Raw genomic sequence first — 20,145 nt, 5'->3', positions numbered from 1 at the left:
AATGGGCAGCTGACTAATGAAGGGGCTTCTCACAGGGGGGTATGAGCATGTGAAACTCAAGGCTTAACATGGAAAAGGATCAAAGTCAGCCTGGGTCAAGTGTCCCTATCAAGCTGCAATCTTCTTTTTGTCATTGTTATGCTACAGCCAGGTCATGACAGAGGTAACAAGTGGACGCCCTGAGGCCTGAGACTGACTGCATGAGCGGCACTGGTGAAGGAGGGCAAAGGTGCATAATCAGCGCTGATTACAGATAATTGGACGACACTCATGGTGGAGTTCTCCACCACAGCCCCTCCACTAAATGCAATGTTTTTCGAATTGATGCTGAACTGTTAGGTGCTCAGCAGTGTGGCTATCTGCTCTGAAGGTTATGGTATTGTAGCCACACAGCTGGTGCTACAGTGAAGTGCCTATTAAAATTTCCCCTATCTGTAAACCTGCTTCCGTGGCAGGGGAGGAATAGTTTAGAGCTTATTACTCAGACAAATCCAGTGTCCTAACAGGTTTTGAATACATTGTCTCATCTCAGAAATTTCCTGCCTTCATTTCAGAACAAGCATCACGGAAGATCGGGACAGAGTGAAGTGAGAGTGTAACAAACTCTGAAAACTTGAACGATGAATAAACTATGCCACCTTTCAGACACAAAGCCAGCTCTTCCAGTGATGACAATCTGCAGCCTGCAAAGAAAAGTCACACAACCCCCTCCCACAAACCACTGTCACCTTGACCAGTGCATTACAGTCACTGGGAATCAGCCAGTGAGCTTCATCTGCAGCTACTGGTCAGACTGGTAAAAGGGTTAGATGAAGCTCCGCCATGAGCATAGTAGCCACCATGGAGACACGCGCAGTAAGTCCTTCAACTCCTTTTTGCTCTTGGTTGTTAAGTCGAAAGGCTGCTATAACAGGCCTAAAGCTGTCCATGTGTTGCTGGATTGAGGATTTGGAGGAAAGCAGCACTTCTGAGTTTAAGGAAAAATGGTGTAGATACCACCAAAAAAAAAAGACACCACAAAATAAATGTGGTGGGCGCTGGGCATTGCTTTGAATAAATATTGTCTGATCATGTTTGGAAGAAGAGGCTTTGTCTGAATGAAGGGTTTCCCCATAAATTTGTCTGAGTGTGAATGTTCTTAAGGGCAGGAGATTGGATCCAAGGGTGGGGAGATATTCAGAAGGCACAGACATTTTGACTGGCTTTTATATTAAAGGCCAGACTTCCAAACACATGATTTGATCCTCTGTTAATCTCTGTCCAGAGAAAGTAATTTCTAATTAAGACTAATGAATGTGGTTAATATCCTCTTAACATTCAGATAATTGGGACATCACTTGAACTGATAAGTTGCCTTGCATCATTTGCTGTTTGGGGGGTATATATGTGTGTGTGCCTCTATGTACGCACGCATGCGTGTGTGTGTGTGTGTGTGTGTGTGGGTGGGTGTTTGTGTGAGTGTCTTGCATACACTTAGCTAGGAAGTATCTGATGTGACAGGTATTTTTCAGGTGTCATACCACAGCAGTCAATTTAAATAAACTACTGTCATGTCCCATAAGGGCCACCACAGTCTCCAGTATGCACACACACACACGCACCATGGGCTCTGATCCTCAATGAAATTGTGAATGTAAATTAGCCCATCCCATTTCCTGTGCATTATTGATACTGACAGTGAGGAACTAGATCATATGAGGGTGTATTTGTACACCAGCCGAGGATGCGGGAGCACTTAAATAGGATGATGGAAAGCAAATGCTTAGGGGAAGCTTGTCATACAGCGACCGGCGTTCCTCCGCCATGTCTATAAATCTGAAGATTATCACACAGTTCAGGCGAACAGACACAGGTGCATCTTCTGTCGCTGCAAAGATGGATAACAGGTTGAATACCCTGCGGCTTGTCTTTCGCAACATGCAGCAGCGTATTTGCCATGAGAGTAGCCTTTAAGAGCACAGGAGAGGTTGGGGTCCAAGCACTAGATGAACGGCTCCACGAAGAGCATGTTGGAGGGAGGTGAGAACGTGGCACAACGGAGTGAAAGGGAGCTGTGTCTGATTACCCAACAGCATCGGTGCGGAAGGACGACCATGTAAGGCCACGGTATCCATCTGGGAAATAGCTTTGTGTTACTATTCTTTCCTGTTCAAAGAGGCCATCCCTGATTAGAGACTGCGGATCTGACATATTAAAGGCTTCTGTGTATAAATACATAAGCAAATCTGTTAACACCTCTCCAAAAAAAAAAAAAAAACCCTGTCCAAGCTGATCTTCTAACAGCATCTAGATAGGATTGCATATCTGATTATGTGTGTAAATTAACACGCCTGAAACCTAGGTACTGACCTGTCGTGTTGTGTCTGCTGTCATTGTGATGTGAAGGAGACGATGAGGAATGGGTAATATATGTCCTCATTTACAAGGATTAAGTCAAGTGAGTCACGTTTCAGCAGATATAAGTGAACTCTGCTTCTCTCGCCCTTTCACTCAATCACACTCTCTCACTCTGTGTCACTGACCCATAAAATATAGTATGTATCAGGTACGAAAGGCTTATTTTAAATCATAGTATGTGAACATATGCTGACTAAGGTTTCACCTGAGCATACCTTTGAAGACCACATTAACGAGCTTCTCTGTGAGTCAAAATATGTTAAATACAACTTATATTTTGTACTCTTCAGGGTCTCCACTAAGTAGAAGGGAATCGGCCACCTTCAGCAATAATGATATGAGTCATAAAGCCTCTGCATACCAAATTCCCAGGTCTCCTAGAGAAAAAAAAACAGCCCAAGAGAGGAAATCCAAGCAGTCTCTATAGCAACCAGTATCAACCAATTGTAATAGGACAGCTACCCCAGAAGGTGTTCTAATATAGTTCCCACATTGTTGACTTGGTGTCTCAAAGGGACTTTTGGCGAATGCTAACTTGTGAGGGGCCAGGAATAAGCAAATTTAACAGATTGAACTAGTGAGTAAACATGACAGCATGCTCGCCTTGACTCTATTGTTGGCAGAGGAAGACTGCATCGAAGTTCAGACCCAAAAGGAATGTCAAGTATTCTGAGTGCTGGGATTTAAGCTCTACCTGAGCACACTAGGAAGAATGGCACTTCAATTTTCCTGACTCCGCACTTTTCGCATTGCTTTTTGTCAGTTTCCGAGAGATGACGTATAGCTGTCAGAGGCACAGTCACTTAAACCTACGACTGCACCTAGTTTAAGGCGACATGTCTGCCATTGTATGTTAATCAAAATCTTTCAATCTCCCAATTTTCTGTCTTGCCATACTCACCAATAATAGCCTGACACGATACTCATTGCGAATAGTGATGAAAGGGAGATCGATGTTTTGTTGACATACAATAAGTTGAGGTTAAAATATTTGACAGTAGGTTAATGAGATCGAACTCTCCACTGATCTGAAGTGAAGAAGCCCTTTGACTCATCTTTAATTGAGGTATTATTTTTTCTAACGCAATGAAGAGAATGTGCAAAACAAGAACTAAAGAAAGGGATTTAAAAATGTGCATCATATTGAGGTTTATGGAACTTTCTACCATTTTGTGTTCAGGGTCACGTTACTTCTATCGCCTCCTTCAACGATGCAAAAACCTACAGCTCCACGCCTTCTCATTCATATTAAACATGGCCTAAAAACTCTCTGCAGCAGAGACATGACATAAATCTGATCCAGGCTCCCCCAGGGTCTACCACGTTGTGTTTGAGACAGTGCACTCCGTTTTTGTCTCATTAGGAAATAAAGCATTTTTTCCCCTCTCGCTGCGGTTCAGCATCTCCTCACAGCCTTCCGCTAATCGGGCGGAGGGAGCCGGCGTGAGGCACTGCATGAGGAACTGCCGTGTTTGCCCAGCAAGAACACAGGGCACACAAGGCCATTCAGCTTTCCTAATTCAGAGAAACAAAAGCAGGAAAGGAATAGCTAGTAGCAAGCACAGAAGGAAACTGACTTCAAAGTAATGAGAGCAAACATGGAGAATGGATGCTCTGTAAAGTATGTTTGCATGCATCATTTGCTTTGTATTTTTTATTGTGTGTGTGTGTGTGTGTGTGTGTGTGTGTGTGTGTGTGTGTGCGTGTGCATGCATGCATACCTTTCACCATTAGCATCCCTGTGCTGCTCGCTTCCCCAAACTGGTTGTGTGCCTCGCACGTATAGGAGGCTCCGTCGGACTTGGTGATGTTCGCTATCCGCAGGCTCCCGTTCTCCAGGACGGTCACCCTGAAGGACAAACAGCTGTCCGTGACAACAGGCCAGGCTCCAAAACACAACCTTTACCTATCCAGAGGCAAAAGACTAGGCCAATCCCTTTCGCACAGCTAGAGGGGTTTGAAAGCAGCACAGACACAGCGTGCAGACACCCCAGCAGAGCAATCACAATGTCCCCTGCATCCAGTTTACAAATCCACTTTTGTGTCCTCTTTTCCGTGTTTATCAGAGCTGCCTGTAACTAGATGGACTTAAACAACAACAAACCCACCCTGAAGTAAGACAATAAAGCATTTCAGCATCAAGGCTGAAAATCACAGTAAGACAAAAGGCATGTCAGCAATGGGACCACAGTGCAAGAGACAATAAGGGATGTCAGCAAAAAAGAACACTAAAAGAAATGGTTCACATCTCAATGACTGCAGTGTTCCTTTGACCGCAGAATACTGTAAGTGCATTTACCGTTTTCATCATCCACTCATATAACACAGAATAATGCATACAAACATACATTTACCTGATGCTTTTATCCAAAGTGACTTACAGTTATGACTGGGTACACCTTGAGGGTTAAGGGCATTACTCAGGGGCCTGATAGCGGTAACTTAGCAGTGGTGGGGCTTGAACCAGCAACCTTCCAATTATAGGTCAAGCACCTTAACCACTGAGCTAGCATAAATTTCCAAATATACATAGTGAAAAAAAGCTTGTAACAGTTTATTGGGAAAGCTGCTTCTTCTAAGTGACAATCTTCTACCCAGCACTGTCTACCCAATGGTGCAGAAAAGGTCAGTGATCCTTAACAAAGCGGGATGCTCTCCAAGCTAACAGGGAAGACATGGATCTGTTGACCTTGAGAGAATAGAGAACAGTGAGGACTTCTTCATTAAGCCATGGAGCAGCTCTAATTATCCCAACTGCTCTGCTGAATCTGCAAACTGTAAATATGAAAATATGAAAAGGCCCTGGGCTGGGTTGTAAGAGAGAGAGAGAGAGAGAGAGAGAGAGAGAGAGAGAGAGAGAGAGAGAGAGAGAGAAAGAGAGAGAGAGAGAGAGAGAGAGAGATAGAGAAGTGCACCATTAACAGCTCATACACTATTAGGAGTCTCTAGTGTGTGTATGCAAGTAAGAGAGAGGGAGAAAGAGAGACACACACACACACACACACACACACACACACACACCCACTCACACACCCAAACACAATTATGCTTTGTCGCATTAGCGATGCCACCAATTTGAAATGCTCTGATTGCTTGGGAGAGAGCATGCTTAATTGGTGTGGACAAAACATGGAATATGAATAATCCATTTTCACTAACTGTGGACTGTATTAACGAATGCGAAGGGAATGATCAAAGCAAACAATATATTTCACGGTAATTAACAAGGTTCCAGTGTGTCGAAATGTATCTGTTTGCCCAGAGCTTTCAGCTAACTTTACTGCATAGAATCACAACCAAACTGGAGAGAGGATATCATTTTATTTTAGAGACTGTGTGGGTGTTCCCCAAAAAGTTTGCACACAAAGCCTGGCGTATTCAAACAATTCAATAATAAAATTCCATGCTACCATTCTGTGAAATATATTGAGAGATGGTACAAGATGATGTTCAATGGCTTTTTTTTAATATAAAACATCCAAGAAGGAAATGCACCTGTAAATAAAGCAAAAGACCTATTCTTGATTGGTGAAGACCCATTTAGGGTTCTGTTCCAGGAAAGAAACTATTAGAATCTATTCTGGCATTGGATGTTATATACAACTGAGGATGTTTCTGATAACCTGAAGTTGGGCAAACCATTCTAACACTCATGTAACATAACACTCAGTGAGACAGGATGTAATGGGCAGGCATATGTTTTGAAATTGCAATTCAAATCAGAGACTAGGCCATCTATACACAGGAAAAGGGCCCAGTAACTTAGCAGACCTTTGAGAGACTTTATGAAGACAACTGGAATGCAGGGATATATATATATATATATATATATATATATATATATATATATATATATATATATATATATATATATATATATATATATATATATATATATATATATATATAATCAGTCTTTTCTAATGAGACCATATGGCAGACTAGGTGTGACTGATAGTGGGATTGAGACAGAGATACTGCATGTTATTAATGCAACAGCCTGAGAATGTGTTGTGAAGATGTTTAGCCAACCTGCTCTTTAACAACAATTTTTTTATTCACAGTGTCTCCTTTAGTCTAACATTTGATGAAGATGGTGCATAAAGTTGATGACTTCAGTTGTACTACAATGGCAGGTACTGGAATTTATCCTGAATGCTACACTACATGTTTTCATGCTCATGGAAGTTTGTTAACCTGTGGCATTTCCTACTTTCCATTCACCAGTCTTTCTTAAAGCCAAAAATAACTATTTTTCACAAACTTCATTTCGTCTGTAATTAGAGAGGTTATCCCAATACATTTCAGTAAGGTAGACTTAACTTACAGAAAAAAGAATCTAAAAAGAATTTAATTTAAAAAACTTTCTCCACCAAGAAAAGATGTAGAAAACTATAATTAATAACTCTGAAGGACTTTACTCTGAACTTTTCATGGTGTAGTTCTGAACCCAAAATATAAAAACAATGTTTGCATTGTTAGGAAAAATGAATCACTGCTCACTGTTATGATGTCCATTATATCAAGTACAGTGGAGATGTTTTGCTTCTCTAACTTCTACTGAGGAAGCTCAAGAGACAAACAAAGAAGGCAACAGCAGCACAGCACAATATCTTATCTAGATCAAGCAATGACCTGGTTTTTCTTCTGGTTTCGCAGCTTCTAGGGATACATTAGAGCTTTCTCTCCCACATCTTCATACGGACAGTGTCTCTGTGTTCATCACTTCAGGGCAGCTTCTCCTGCCACACGGACTGTCTTTACCCACAGTGAAGAGTCTCCAAGTGTCTAATTCCCCAAAGAGGTCTGACATATCCAGGTTACACTCTCTTTGAGATTTGTTAAATAATCATAGCTGGTTTCAGGTGTAGGAATAATGTAGAAGTAATTTGTATGAAAGAGAGAGAGCCTAGATGGTGAAATCCGTGCGTGGGCTCCTGTGTGAACTAAGACGTCTGGGGTACGGTGTGCTGTGGAGTCAGATTCTTCAGCTCATCAATACTAGGCCCCAGAGAGCACTTCTGTCTCACACGTATGCACACACACGCACACGCGCACACACACACACACACACACACACACACATGCACACACACACACGTACGTCTGCAGCCAGCTATCCATTGAGTTAGTGCAGAGAAGAACGTATCAATAATTCACCAGCACAGTGACTCTGAGTGTGGCTCTTATCTCAGGATAACACTGGCTAAAGAGTACATCCATAACCTTCCTACCAGGAGGCCCATACATGTAGCTCTGGTGGATGGGGGCAGGGTGGAGGGGGGGATGGGCAAGCTTGTGAGCAGATCCCTGAACATCGGTCTAAATGTTGTCCAGCACGGTGCCACGTGTGTGAAAGGTTCAGAAACCCAAGGTGAGGAAGAGCAAGGAGAGTGTCATTCCTTTTCATCTCTGTTAGAGGGGGTGCTCGTAAGAATGGGCCATAAGAGTGTCCGACAGTGCTTTCCTACACTTTCTGCTGCTCTGTGAAGGGAAATTGAAGGTACTGAAGGAAACTTGCCTTGTTATCTACCCCCATGAAAAAAGAAAAAAAATCCATCCAGAATTCCATGTAGCTAGTCTTCTCATTCTTGGATGGCTTTTACAGATTTTATTATTGTTTTGTTTTTTAATCTAGTGGAATGTTTGGGCTCACAGTGTGAAGTCAGAAAAACATCGATTAAAAGCATGCAAAAACTGACCCTGGAGTTTTGTGGGTATGTTCTAAGTTGTCTTTGAAAGTGGGATTGCTGTGGATGTAATAATAAAATTATGGTTGAGCTCACATCTTCGGTAAGGGCGGCCCCGTGAGGTCGCAGCTTAATTGTATCGTTTAATAAACTTCGAGCCGCTCTCGTGCATGCCATTCATACTCTAGCTCTGTTCCACTTGACGTAACCTATCAACCCGCCACCTGTTCAGATAGAGCCGCTATCACCTGTGTCAAAATCCAATATGACCTATTCCAGCGGGACCCAAACCTAAAATGGTGATCCCTCGCATATACATGTAAATTTCATCATACTGTCCGATTACCATGAAAACATCATTAGTAAACATGAGGCAAGAGCAAGTTATTACTAGATCTTGTATACTACTTTGATTCTTCACCTCATGGTCGACGATATATTCAGGTGCACGCTTCTCAGAAGCCTATATGCAATCTTCATTAGCAGGGTAAATAACACCATGATGAGAATCAGGGTACGGTTTGATCAGTAAGCCCACTCAGGCATGTGGATTGGAAAGGGTGGGCAATTTTTTGCTTTCCTCAATAATTATTTTTTTTTAAACAAAATAATTAACCTTGTGCTGTGGCGCATTAAATTTGTTGTGCCTTTACAGTGTGGCAGCTAGACACAGCAAACACCTCCACCAACAAGCACCTGCTCTTCATGAACATATACAGGGCAATCCCCAGGACCTGTGACTGAGTGGAAGAGGTGGAAAATACCACAGACCTCAGTTGTGTTAGCAGCTTGTTCATATATCTGTATGTTACCTGAGTTATGCTTTTCACTCCACTATATGTTGGTCTTGGGTGGGTATTAGTTGTACCACACTGACATATGTTACTATGCTACCACTCATCCTAAATGACACTTTATAACCACCCCTCTTCTATTACCCTTCTATTAACCTTGGACTTGTCTTCAAAACAAACCCAGAACATCATACATTTCCATTTATGAACAACATTTTAAGAATTTAATATCATCAAACAAGACCAAATAGGCAATCGTGCAGGACTTCAGGAAAGCCATATCCTAAATTCAGCTGTGTAGCAGACTTTCACTACTTGAGGATTCTATGTCATGTTATCTGCATTTTCATGGCATTTTTTAGAATTTTATATTTTTCTCAGTGGTAATAACAGAGTGACAATGTGACAAAGACAGACCAGCCACTGAAATCAAAAGATTCTCACTTCTCACACCAAAAGAATAAAACAACAGGCCATCTCTGACCTACCCGCAGGTGGCATTTCTAATCATGATCGTATCGAAAGATTAAGCACAGACGGGAAGGAAGGGCGCGTGTGAGCCATCAGGGGGGAGAACAGCCCAGGTCTCAACGTCTCAGCCAGATGTGCACCGAAGTGTGCATCTACACTCCGGTCCAGTCCCAAAGCAAAACGGAAGGGAGGTTTCTGCAGAGGAGGAGAGCGAGCTCCTCTCAAGGGGCAGCTGCCTTTTGATTGCAGACACGTCGGACCGGGGCTCAGAACCTGCTGAGGTCTTGCAAACTGTTAAGAGGGACTGGTTGACGCACCTGCCTCTTCTGCCGTCTTGGCCACCTCAAGGTTAACCCCCCCTCCCTATTACATCCACATGAAAATATGTGCTTTTATCACCGGAACAGAGCAATCACTTGTTGTTGGTAGGAAAAAAGAAGGAGGGGGGGAAGGTTCTTTTCCTGACAGTTCTCCAATAGCCAGGTAATTGATATTGATTTTTTAGTGTATATGGGCCTGTCTCAATGACTCTTAAACTGCAACATTCATTATGTTGCTATCTGATGAGCACATAGCCAGAGGTTGGAGTCTGTTTTCAAATAAACCGAATGGGTTAAAGCATCCATCCATGCTTATTTAGGTGCCAGGGCAGTGGGGCTTCTTCCTTAATCTACTCTAAATTAAATTAAATTAAATTCATGTAAGTTTTATATATTGTATTTAATCTCTGAGCATAGAGACATAGTTGTGGGTTGTGCTGACAACTATATATGACAATAGGAGGACTCGGTGGTTCCAATCTTCTTTCTAACCTTCTTGAATACTGGTGCAGATATTTATAGTAGGAAATGAGCTGGAAAATGATCCATGGTGTTTCCTGCCAGTTCATGCTGCATTTCGTCAGCCAGAACTCACAGCTGAGTGCAAGAACACGAGTGTTGTTCGTCCCACATCGCATCTTAGGGGCTCACGGAGCCAGCGATAAGTGGCAACGATAACGAATGACTGACAGAAAGCGTCTAGACTCGTACTCTGCCTCCCAAGAACAGGCATGGTGTGTCTATGCGTGTGCGTGCCTATAAGTGTGTTTTTCTCTTTTCCTTCTGGTTGTATTAAAATAACAGCAGAAAGACACAGTTGCAGGCCAAAGCTGGAATGGCATTTCACCACACGCTCTCTGTGTTGACCCTTGTCTCCAGGCGACTATGTGGTATTATGGGTTTCCATGGAGATAAGGAGAGTCGTAATAAAAAGCCAAGGCTAGAGGGGAAGACCTGGGAGCTTCAGATGGAAGTACCATATTAATCTCTCTTTTGTAAAACAAATACAGACCAATGCCAAACATTTATTGTTATTGTAGCACAGGAAGGAGTCAGATTTGTCTGGGAGAAGGCATTGTAGTTTTCCCTACATAAAGTCAACTGGGTTGAAATTTTATTTTATTTCTTTCCCTTTAATAGAGAAGTACATACTGACCTGATACTTTCCTGGAGCTAATTTTCTTAACACATTTTTTGCTGTTCAATAATTCAGTGTGCTGATTTAGTATGGGAGCTCCTGATTCGGTTCAGTCCACAAGATGTTCTTCATTCAGATCTTCATCTGAAATAAATCCACATAGCCCTTAGTGGAGACTAGTGAGTGTGTGTGTGTGTGTGTGTCTGTTTGTGTGTGTGTGTGTGAGAGAGTATGTATATACCTGTGAGTATTTTAAAATGCCAAGGAAATACATACTGCTTTCTCTTATTTTTCCCATCTCCAGATAAACTAAACTGCTTTGTTACTAACAACACCACATGACAATATCCATGTATCCATGTTATACAGCTATTGTAATAAACTAGACATCATTGTAATCTGATTACTTCTTAATTTCAGGAGATGGTTAGATATCCTTGAATTAAAGAGTGCATGGAGTTCAAAGAGTATTAAAGGTGATGATCTCAATTAAGCCTTCTCATTTAGCCTGCATCTTTTCCCAGCTGAAGAAGAGAGACAGTGTTTGTAATTAAAGTAGGAGACAGGGAGCAAGAGAGAGAGAGAGAGAGAGAGAGAGAGAGAGAGAGAGAGAAAGAGGTGTTTATCAGAACTAGACACAGTGGTGTATAGATATATTCTGCAAATTGGTCTCTTGCTTTATTCCTTTCCATACATAGTAGTAGTCTCACTTTCACTCTCTCTGCCTCTCTGTCTCTCTTTGTCTGTGCAGGAATCCTTCCAGGAACAAAGAACATTACACGTGCGCTGCCCGAAATCTGCACAGGGACCAAGATGGATTACCGGTGCTGCGTTGGATGAGTCTTACTTTGAAAAATGATATCAACCCCCTGGTCCCCTAAGATAAAACTAATCCTACTGAGTCCAACATGGCATATGGAGCAGTAAAGAGCACAGTGACCTAATCTAAGGAAACATCTTTACCTTCACTTGTAAACTGGAGAAACTTTTTTATTTCATCCAGATGTATACAGTTCTGAAGTCTTTTTTAATGAAGAACAAGAAGAACTAGAAAGAAAATTCACAATGAGGACATTATTGGCTCGTAAAGACCTCCTCATAGAAGTTCTTACTTAACAAATGTGTTTTTCTCCTATGCCTTCAATTAATGTTGAGTATCAATTGTGTAAGTCTGTAAACATAACATTAGCGGCGGTCGATGGCCTGTCCACCATTGTGATTGACCAATTGACTGTTGAGAAAATCCATACATATGGATCTCCTGTGGCACAGCCTTGCGATGTGCCATATCAAATTATGCCCCACTGGTTAAAGAGTCATTTAGTCGACATTAGCAATAAACCTGTCTACAGGAAGTAATCCACATTCCTTTTGGCTTTTTTAAAGGGCAAGTGATGGGCTGTTTTAGAAACAGAAGGTTGATGTTAGCAGGGAATTACAAGCTTTAGGGCATGTTACAATTCTTTGCTGAGAAGAGAGTGCTCTCCTTCACATGACATTCCCAAGATTAAACATGCCAAATTTCCCTGGCGGGAGAAGAGGCCAAAATTTAAAGCAGCAAACATAAGGCATCCATGTAAATATTTGGGCAGGTGAACGCATCCCTTCAAAGTGAGGGAAAATCTGGATGATGGTGAAGTGTGTTTTTGTTTGTGTGTGTGTGTGTGTGTGTGTGTGTGTGTGTGTGTGTGTGTGTGTGTGTGTGTGTGTGTGTGTGTACATATGGGGTGGGGGAGTGCTGGTAGGACCTGATAGTCTCTAATATTCTAATCTGACATGATGGTCTCTTGCGAGTGATTTAGTCTCCCAGTTACAAGCAGATGTTAAATTAAAGCTTGTGCAAGAACATTACAGGAGAAAACAGAACAAGACATTTAAAACATGACAACCATCATTTGCTTAAACAGCAGCATTTCTGATCATCATGTGCTGATGTTATTTAAATAGTATGCTGGTGTAATTCCGGAGAGACCAAAGTGTCAGGCAACATGCATCAAGAGGCATCACAGAGGCTGTCAAATACACACATTTAGTGCAGGCAAACAGATCATAAATGCATCATAAATGCAGAGACAGGTAACAAGGTCGAAACCAGAAATTCTACCCAGATAAGAAGTGGAAGTTTGCAAGAGGCGTAGTAAATCATCATAATTTTGCCTTGTGTCATTAGAATCATAAGTATATATGACAGAAACAAAGGCTCAAAAAATATCAGGGGAGAGTGAGAACTGACGTGCTCCAATCAAGACCGAAGAAACTGGTGTGGACCAATCAGGAGTGAAGGAACTGGTGTTGAACAATCAGAAGCGAAGGAACTGGTGTGGACCAATCAGGAGCGAAGAAATTGGTGCTGAATCTCCCAGGGCAGGACCTCCATGCTGACTAGGTTCCCAGTGCCATAGTGTTATTAAATGGAGCTCCTTTTTCCACAGCAAGCCCAGTATCTGATTAGCATTTCAGTGATAAATCATTAAATGTTAGAGTGACGTCTCATCTTACTGTGTGTAAAGAAAAAAAAAAAAAAGACAAGGCCACATTTAAGAGCAACACAGAAAATCAAATTAAAGTTCAGTTCCAATATAACAAGACAACAGAGAATGGACAGGCTGTAATTAGATAAGTAAATGGATCTCGGCTATTGGGCATGTCCTCTGAATCAGGAATGACAGTGGCACTGCTGGCCTGCTGCTCCTCCTCCACCTTCGGCCCTTTGAACTAACGTTCAGCGAGCCTTGATTCACCTGGCACGGAGCCTTGGTGACAGATGTGCTTTTAAATGGAAATCATCCTGACAGCAATCACTTCATGTCCAAGAGTGTACAGTCGTGAAGGCTGACTCGTTCCCCTTTCCTCTGTCATGCTCTCTCTCATTTTTTTTCTCTCTCACTTGCTCACTCGCTCGCATGCTCTCTCTCTCTCTCTCTCTCTCTCTCTCTCTCTCTTTCAACACAGTGGGATGTACACGTTCTGCACGTGCCTGGTCCATCTGGAACCTTAAAGTTACCTGAAGGACGTGCTCCAACCTCAGCAGTACCCTGTGTCAGTGATCAGGGCTGCATGTACCAGCACGCCATCCCCCTGGGACATGGCCTGAGGACCTTCTTGGGTCACGCAATGTGTCGGTGGGGCCCCAGTCACCGCTAGCCACTGCTTGGAGATCAAAGAAGCGGAGCCTAAATTTTTCCCTTTCTAACTCATTCTTGAATACATTAGGTCCAACCTTTCATCTTCTTTAAAAGAAACAAGGTCTATTCTCTGTGGAAGCAATCCCAGTCACATGTAATGAAAATGAACTTACCATTAGATTGTCGCTTTGTTTATAATTACACCTCTGTATCAAACCCCTTCTGTCTTTCTATTCTGATATGAATGGATTTACGATGTGGAATATGGGACATGAACCCATATATAAATGACATTTTACACTTATGTATTTGGATATATTGGGATTAGTCCTCTATGAATGCTTATTTCCTGTTGGAAAATGCATTTAACACCATTTCCTGGATGCTGTCTAATGAAAAGGAAGGGACCTATAGGTAGGTCAGTCTAAAGTACAGATCATGGAAAACCATGTTAATCCACTGCTGTTGTGCTTTACTATAAGACACTATCCAGGAGCTAAAGGCTTGTTTCGCATCTGACCACTGTAATGAAGCCTCTTGGGTTGTGGAGTGTACGGAGTCATGGCTTTGGGTGAGCTCATTACACAGCACTGCCCGCAACACGCATGCACGTTAAAAAGAGCAGGGACAAAAAGGAGCTGCTGCCTTAACCGGCAATGGGCTTGCGCCACACTGTCTGTTTGTCACTGTGGGAGTCATGCACAGTTGCCCCTGAAAAGACCGGGAAAGAAAGATCATCGCCACATCTGCAACGTCAGCGACGAAATATCAACACACCCTTAATCCCAGTCTTAACTGAGAAACAGCCAGGTGGGTGACAGCTCATAGCTGCTTTTTTTTTCTTCGTTATGCTTAACATCACTTATTTCCCTACGGCAGGAAGCATATCGAATTTACGTTGGAAGCACTGGGCCCCTCCCACCCCTCCCACCCTTTCCCAGACAGTTGTCAGCCGAGAGCTGCTCTCTGTCATCTCAGCTGCTTCCTTCATCTGATGTCATCTAAAGCACGTCTCGTCTAAAGGAAGAAAAGATGGATGCAGAAGCCCCCCAGCCCCCTGCCTTTGCTCACTTGCTTTTTGCTCTCTCTCCTTCCCTCACTCTTTTTCTTTTTTCAAAAAAAAGAGAAAGGAGGAAAAAATTGTAGTGGAGGGAGGTTGGGCTCTGCTATGAAGATGGATTACCCTGCCAGTGACACAGACTCCCCTCCTTCCAGCTCTGCTGAGGAGAGCTCGCGCAATTAAGGCAATTAATCTTACACAAGGAGTTCACGCACACCCCGCTTTGATTACTCTCAGCTCCTAGACAGGTGCATACACGTGCACACACACGCACAGGTCCGCATAAAAGAATACGCCTGATTATTTATTAGTCTCGAGTGTCATTTGTAGTTAATGAGAGTGGCAGCTTTTTTATTGGTAGCTTTCGCAGAGCCGAGACCAGGTTCCACTAAGTTCATAGGGTAAACGGGATCATGGGCTGCGAGAGCGAGGTAAAAATGCAGTCAAATCTAATACTAGAGGGGTACAGCTGATATAATCGCTGTAATATAACATGTGAAGGTTGGATCAACAAGCCACATTTGCAACAAGGGTTTAAGATGGAATGGGTATGTGGGCACACACACACACACACACATACACACATACACACACACACACACACACACAAAGCAACCCACCATTCTCCAGGGGGTAAAGAGAAAGTCAGCATTTTCCAGAAATACATTCAGTTCCGCAAAAAGGTTCTTTGGCTGGCATCCAGCTATTGACAGTGCAATCCACCATTCTGACAAGACTTAATCCCCCACAATACGACCTACGATGCACATGCACAATGTGTGATCTACACATTTTTCTTTTTAATTACCCATGTGTCAAAGACCAGGTAAGTGGGCTGAACTACACTATGTTTACACAAAAAATAAATAAATAAATAAATAAATTAATTAATAATAATAATAATAATAATAATAATAATAATAATAATAATAATAATTTGGTTTGGTACATTGAGCCTGGGGTAAATAAATTAAATACAATTTATATATATATATATATATATATATATATATATATATATATATATATATATATATATATATATATATATATATATATATATAGAGAGAGAGAGAGAGAGAGAGAGAGAGAGAGAGAGAGAGAGAGAGAGAGAGAGAGAATGTGAGATTTCATCTCCACCATACTAATACATATTCAAACAGAAAGAGTGTTTCAGGAGTGTTTCAGGAGTTTCAGCAGTGTTTCTAAAACTTAATAACATACTATAATCTTGTGAAATGTCAATGCAGTGTTTAGTAAGATGAAATGTAAACACTTTGCAAAATAATTTAGTTGATTGACATATTTCATTAACTTCAATCAAGATCAAATATTTACCACTTTATGTGTAAATCTCACTTTGTATCTCACTTTATGTGCAAATGGAAATTTTATTAAAATGGGTAGCATCCTTGATTCAATTACGACAGTAAGTTTGGTTTCAAGTGACATTTATTTTACATTGTAGATTTCCACTGATTCCACCAACTTCTAAGTGAGTCAGATTAACAAATACCAAGGGAGGTAAGGAGAAAAGGAATATGTAGTCAGATTAACAAATACCAGGAGAGATAAGGAGAAAATTAATATGTAATCAGATTAGCAAATACCAAGAGAGTTAAGGAGAAAAGGAATATGTAATCAGATTAACAAATACCAAGAGAGGTAAGGAAAAAATGAATATGTAATCAGATTAACAAATACCAACAGAGGTAAGGAGAAAAGGAATATGTAATCATATTAACAAATACCAAGAGGGATAAGGAGAAGAGGCATATGCAATCAGAATAACAAATACCAAGAGAGGTAAGGAGAAAAGGAAAATGTAATCAGATTAACAAATACCAAGAGAGGTAAAGATCCTGTCTGTGCCCAGAGAAAAGAAGCAAAAGAGATTGTTCAGTGAAGTGAGAATGCAATGCTGAATTGAAACTCTATTTCAAAGTCACACCTTCTAAGTGCCGGGTTTGTGTGTTGAGTTTCGAACTACCTTGTTCCTCTTGGGTGCACACGCGCATGCAGAGAACAGCTGAAGGACACCAGCAGCGAACCCTCCATGCAAACATACCACCACTTTGTTTGACAAGCACCAACACCGACTTTGGATATGTAAACTGCAGGCAGCTGTGATGTGCTTTATTTCTGTCGCTTTCTCTTTTTTCTCTCTATATCTCTCTGTTTCTTATACATTTAAACACACACACACACACACACACACACACACACACACACACAACCCTGTTGATCTGACCCTCCCCCCCACCTCTTTGCCCCTGCTTCCAGTTTGGCCTGTCTGCTAGTTTCAAACTCGCACAGGGATGCAAGACTGCTGATAAGGGCCAGGGTGGCAGGAACCATGACCCCCCCCCAACAAGGCTGTGGAGAGAGCCTGATTACCGTCCAAGCCAGCCTCGAGAGGCTGTGGCCATGGTCGTAAACTCAAACTGCTGAGCCCAATAAGCCAAGTGTGTTTTATCCATCAGGTGCAACACATGCAAATATTGACAGTGTCATGCTATACTGAGGAGGTGGGATTTTTATTTATTTTTTGATGTTTGAAAGAGATACAGTCAAAGAGAAATGAGAAATCAGTTGAATAAAGGAAGAAAGAAAGAAAGAAAGAAAGAAAGAAAGAAAGAAAGAAAGAAACAGAAAAAAATGGAAACAATGCTAACACAAACATTTGATTTTTGATGTGTAAGCAACCATAACTCATTACTCAGTTGCCTGAACACAGTGATTCATATATTTTTTTTCACCAGGTATTTATGCTCCATGTACCCATTATTTAATTTGAGTAAAATTTCTTGTGTATGCTTTTGCGCTACTGTACCCATGTGTGTGAACACGCCACTAGTGGCCTATATCACAGTGACGCTTCTCCAAAACCTTTGCTGAGCATGCACTTCCTGGAAAACTTATACTGCACTGCTGCAGCTGGAGACAAATGGCCGTAATAAGCATGTGTGCTTTTGTTGCTGCAAACAACAGGAACAATGTGAACGAGACATTTAAAAAAGGGAGAAAGAGAAAAAGTGCTTGTTTTGAAACAAGCTAGCAGTGTGTCAGGGGGCTTCTCAGGACACTATAGGGGGTTATCATCTCGGATCTAGCGCTGCTTTCAGAGCCCTACAAAGGAACTTGTTACCGAGCGATAGGATCTGTGGAAGGACTACGGTGGGCTGGGGTGGGTGGGGGTGCGGTGGATGGGGCTGGGGTGGGCAGGGGTGGGGTAGTCTAGGCTGGGCTGGGGTGGAGTGAGGTGGGGGGGATTAGTGCTCCAAAGTACCTGCTGGTTTCTTTGAGAACCTCTGAGCCTTTCCTCCAGGAGACTGTACCCCATGGGGACATCTTGGGCCTGCAGTCGATGAGCACATCGCCTCCTTCTCTCACAAGGGTGTGACTCCTCAGCAGGTGTTCTCCGAAAGTCGGAGCCACAGCTGAAAAGCAATGGAGGGTGCATGGATTAGACCATACTATTGCACAGCCACTGTGCAATGAATGTTGTATTTAAAAAAAAGTTTATAATGCAAGTTTAAGGTTGATTATAAAGCATTGACACATGTGAAAGACTAGAGGTTGGCTAACACGAATTACACCAAATTGACTACTGACTAACTTGCACACATACAAAAGTTTACACACATACATACATACATACATACATATATATATATATATATATATATATATATATATATATATATATATATATATATATATATATATATATATAGAGAGAGAGAGAGAGAGAGAGAGAGAGAGAGAGAGAGAGAGAGAAAGATGAGAGGGAGGGAGAGAATTGTACAGGTTCCCAGAGAAACAGGATGTTTTGAAAAACGCTCTTTCATCAGCTGCGCAAGCCACTGTGTGTGTGTGTGTGTGTGTGTGTGTGTGTGTGTGTGTGTGTATATATATATATATATATATTTATCTGATCTGGCAGAGTTCAAATAAAATGGTCATGTGTGGGCACATCAACATGACCTGATCTGAGATCCAATCTGATGGCCCTGTTGCAGTGATACTCTCCTGTGTCACACGGCAACACCCTGGGAGTGGCAGGGTGGTACTAAGATCTGAAAACGAGTGTGGTGGTTTTGGTCTTCAAATGGAGTAGCTGGTTGAGACAGTCAGGACCTGTCATTGAGAGCCCGATTCCACTCCAGTCAGTGGTGTAACCCTCTGTAGGCCGGCGTCCAAGCAAGCACGAGTGCTCTCTGGGCAGGAAGAATGCTGATTTACAGCAGCACTGGCTAGATCCTGAACTGTGCGCTCAGCCTTCTCCTCTGAGCATGCTCAGCTGCCTGCACCCAGAATGCATCTCTGCATTTACGGTTCAAGGTGATGTGGTGGCTAGTTTCACATTCCTCAGGGAAGCCCCGTGTTTGCCTGCTCCCAGGGTGTGTCCTGCTCCCAGGGTGTATGACACAGGAGAGTATCACTGTTCGCTTTACAGTGCTGCAGTAATGGGTGCTGCCAGATTGGATCTCAGCTCAGGTCATGATGTGTCCACACATGACCACTGTATTTGGAACATACTATCGCACAGCTACTGTGAAATGAATGTTGCATTTAAAAAAGTATATATATATATAAATATATATATATATATATATATATATATATATATATATATATATATATATATATATATTAGTCACAGTCAACAGTGGCTCGTGATGAGAAACTGACCATCTCTCTCTTTTTCTCTGGTTTGAGAATCTCAAATAAAAAATGGGTTAGCTGTGTAGTCAGAAACCAGTAATGACCATTAATTAACACAGCGGAAGGTGTAAAGAAGGTACTTATACCTTCTAAAATGGCGGAAGGTGTATGTACATATTTGCTGATAGCAATGTTCTGTAATGTGATGTTTACTTACAACTCATCAGCAGTTTACTATATACTTCTTCAAAATGAAGTAAACATGTGCAAGTGCATGTGCACCTGTCTGCCTCGGCATGTGTATGAGTGCCTGGTCCAAGATGGTGGAGGTTGAGCTAAATATACACACCTTAATTACCACACATTCATTTTCTTTGGTTGGAAAAACACAGAGAAAATGTCACGTCCTTTCACCCCCCGCCCCCAATTCAAGTGCGTTTTTATTGTGATCATTTCCACTGTACTGCATTTCCACTGCTTCT

General features: G+C 41.9%; 1 protein-coding gene across 5 annotated transcripts in view; it reads right to left on the bottom strand.

The window, feature by feature from the left end:
• The window catches only part of cntn4 (contactin 4), a 105,916-nt gene that overhangs the window by 17,517 nt on the left and 68,254 nt on the right, over positions 1 to 20,145 (bottom strand). For all 5 annotated transcript variants that reach the window (XM_027005015.2, XM_027005011.2, XM_027005010.2 and 2 more), the window contains exons 11-12: positions 18,285 to 18,435; positions 4,119 to 4,246 (exon numbers count right to left, since the gene is read on the bottom strand). In XM_027005015.2, coding sequence (XP_026860816.2) covers positions 4,119 to 4,246; positions 18,285 to 18,435 — 279 coding nt within the window. The remainder of the gene's footprint in view (positions 1 to 4,118; positions 4,247 to 18,284; positions 18,436 to 20,145) is intronic.

The sequence above is a fragment of the Electrophorus electricus genome, chromosome 3 (genome assembly GCF_013358815.1).
Source record: "Electrophorus electricus isolate fEleEle1 chromosome 3, fEleEle1.pri, whole genome shotgun sequence".
Classification (NCBI taxonomy): Eukaryota; Metazoa; Chordata; class Actinopteri; order Gymnotiformes; family Gymnotidae; genus Electrophorus; species Electrophorus electricus.
Note: the sequence above shows the minus strand (reverse complement) of the source record. Positions and strands in the feature narration are given on the sequence as shown.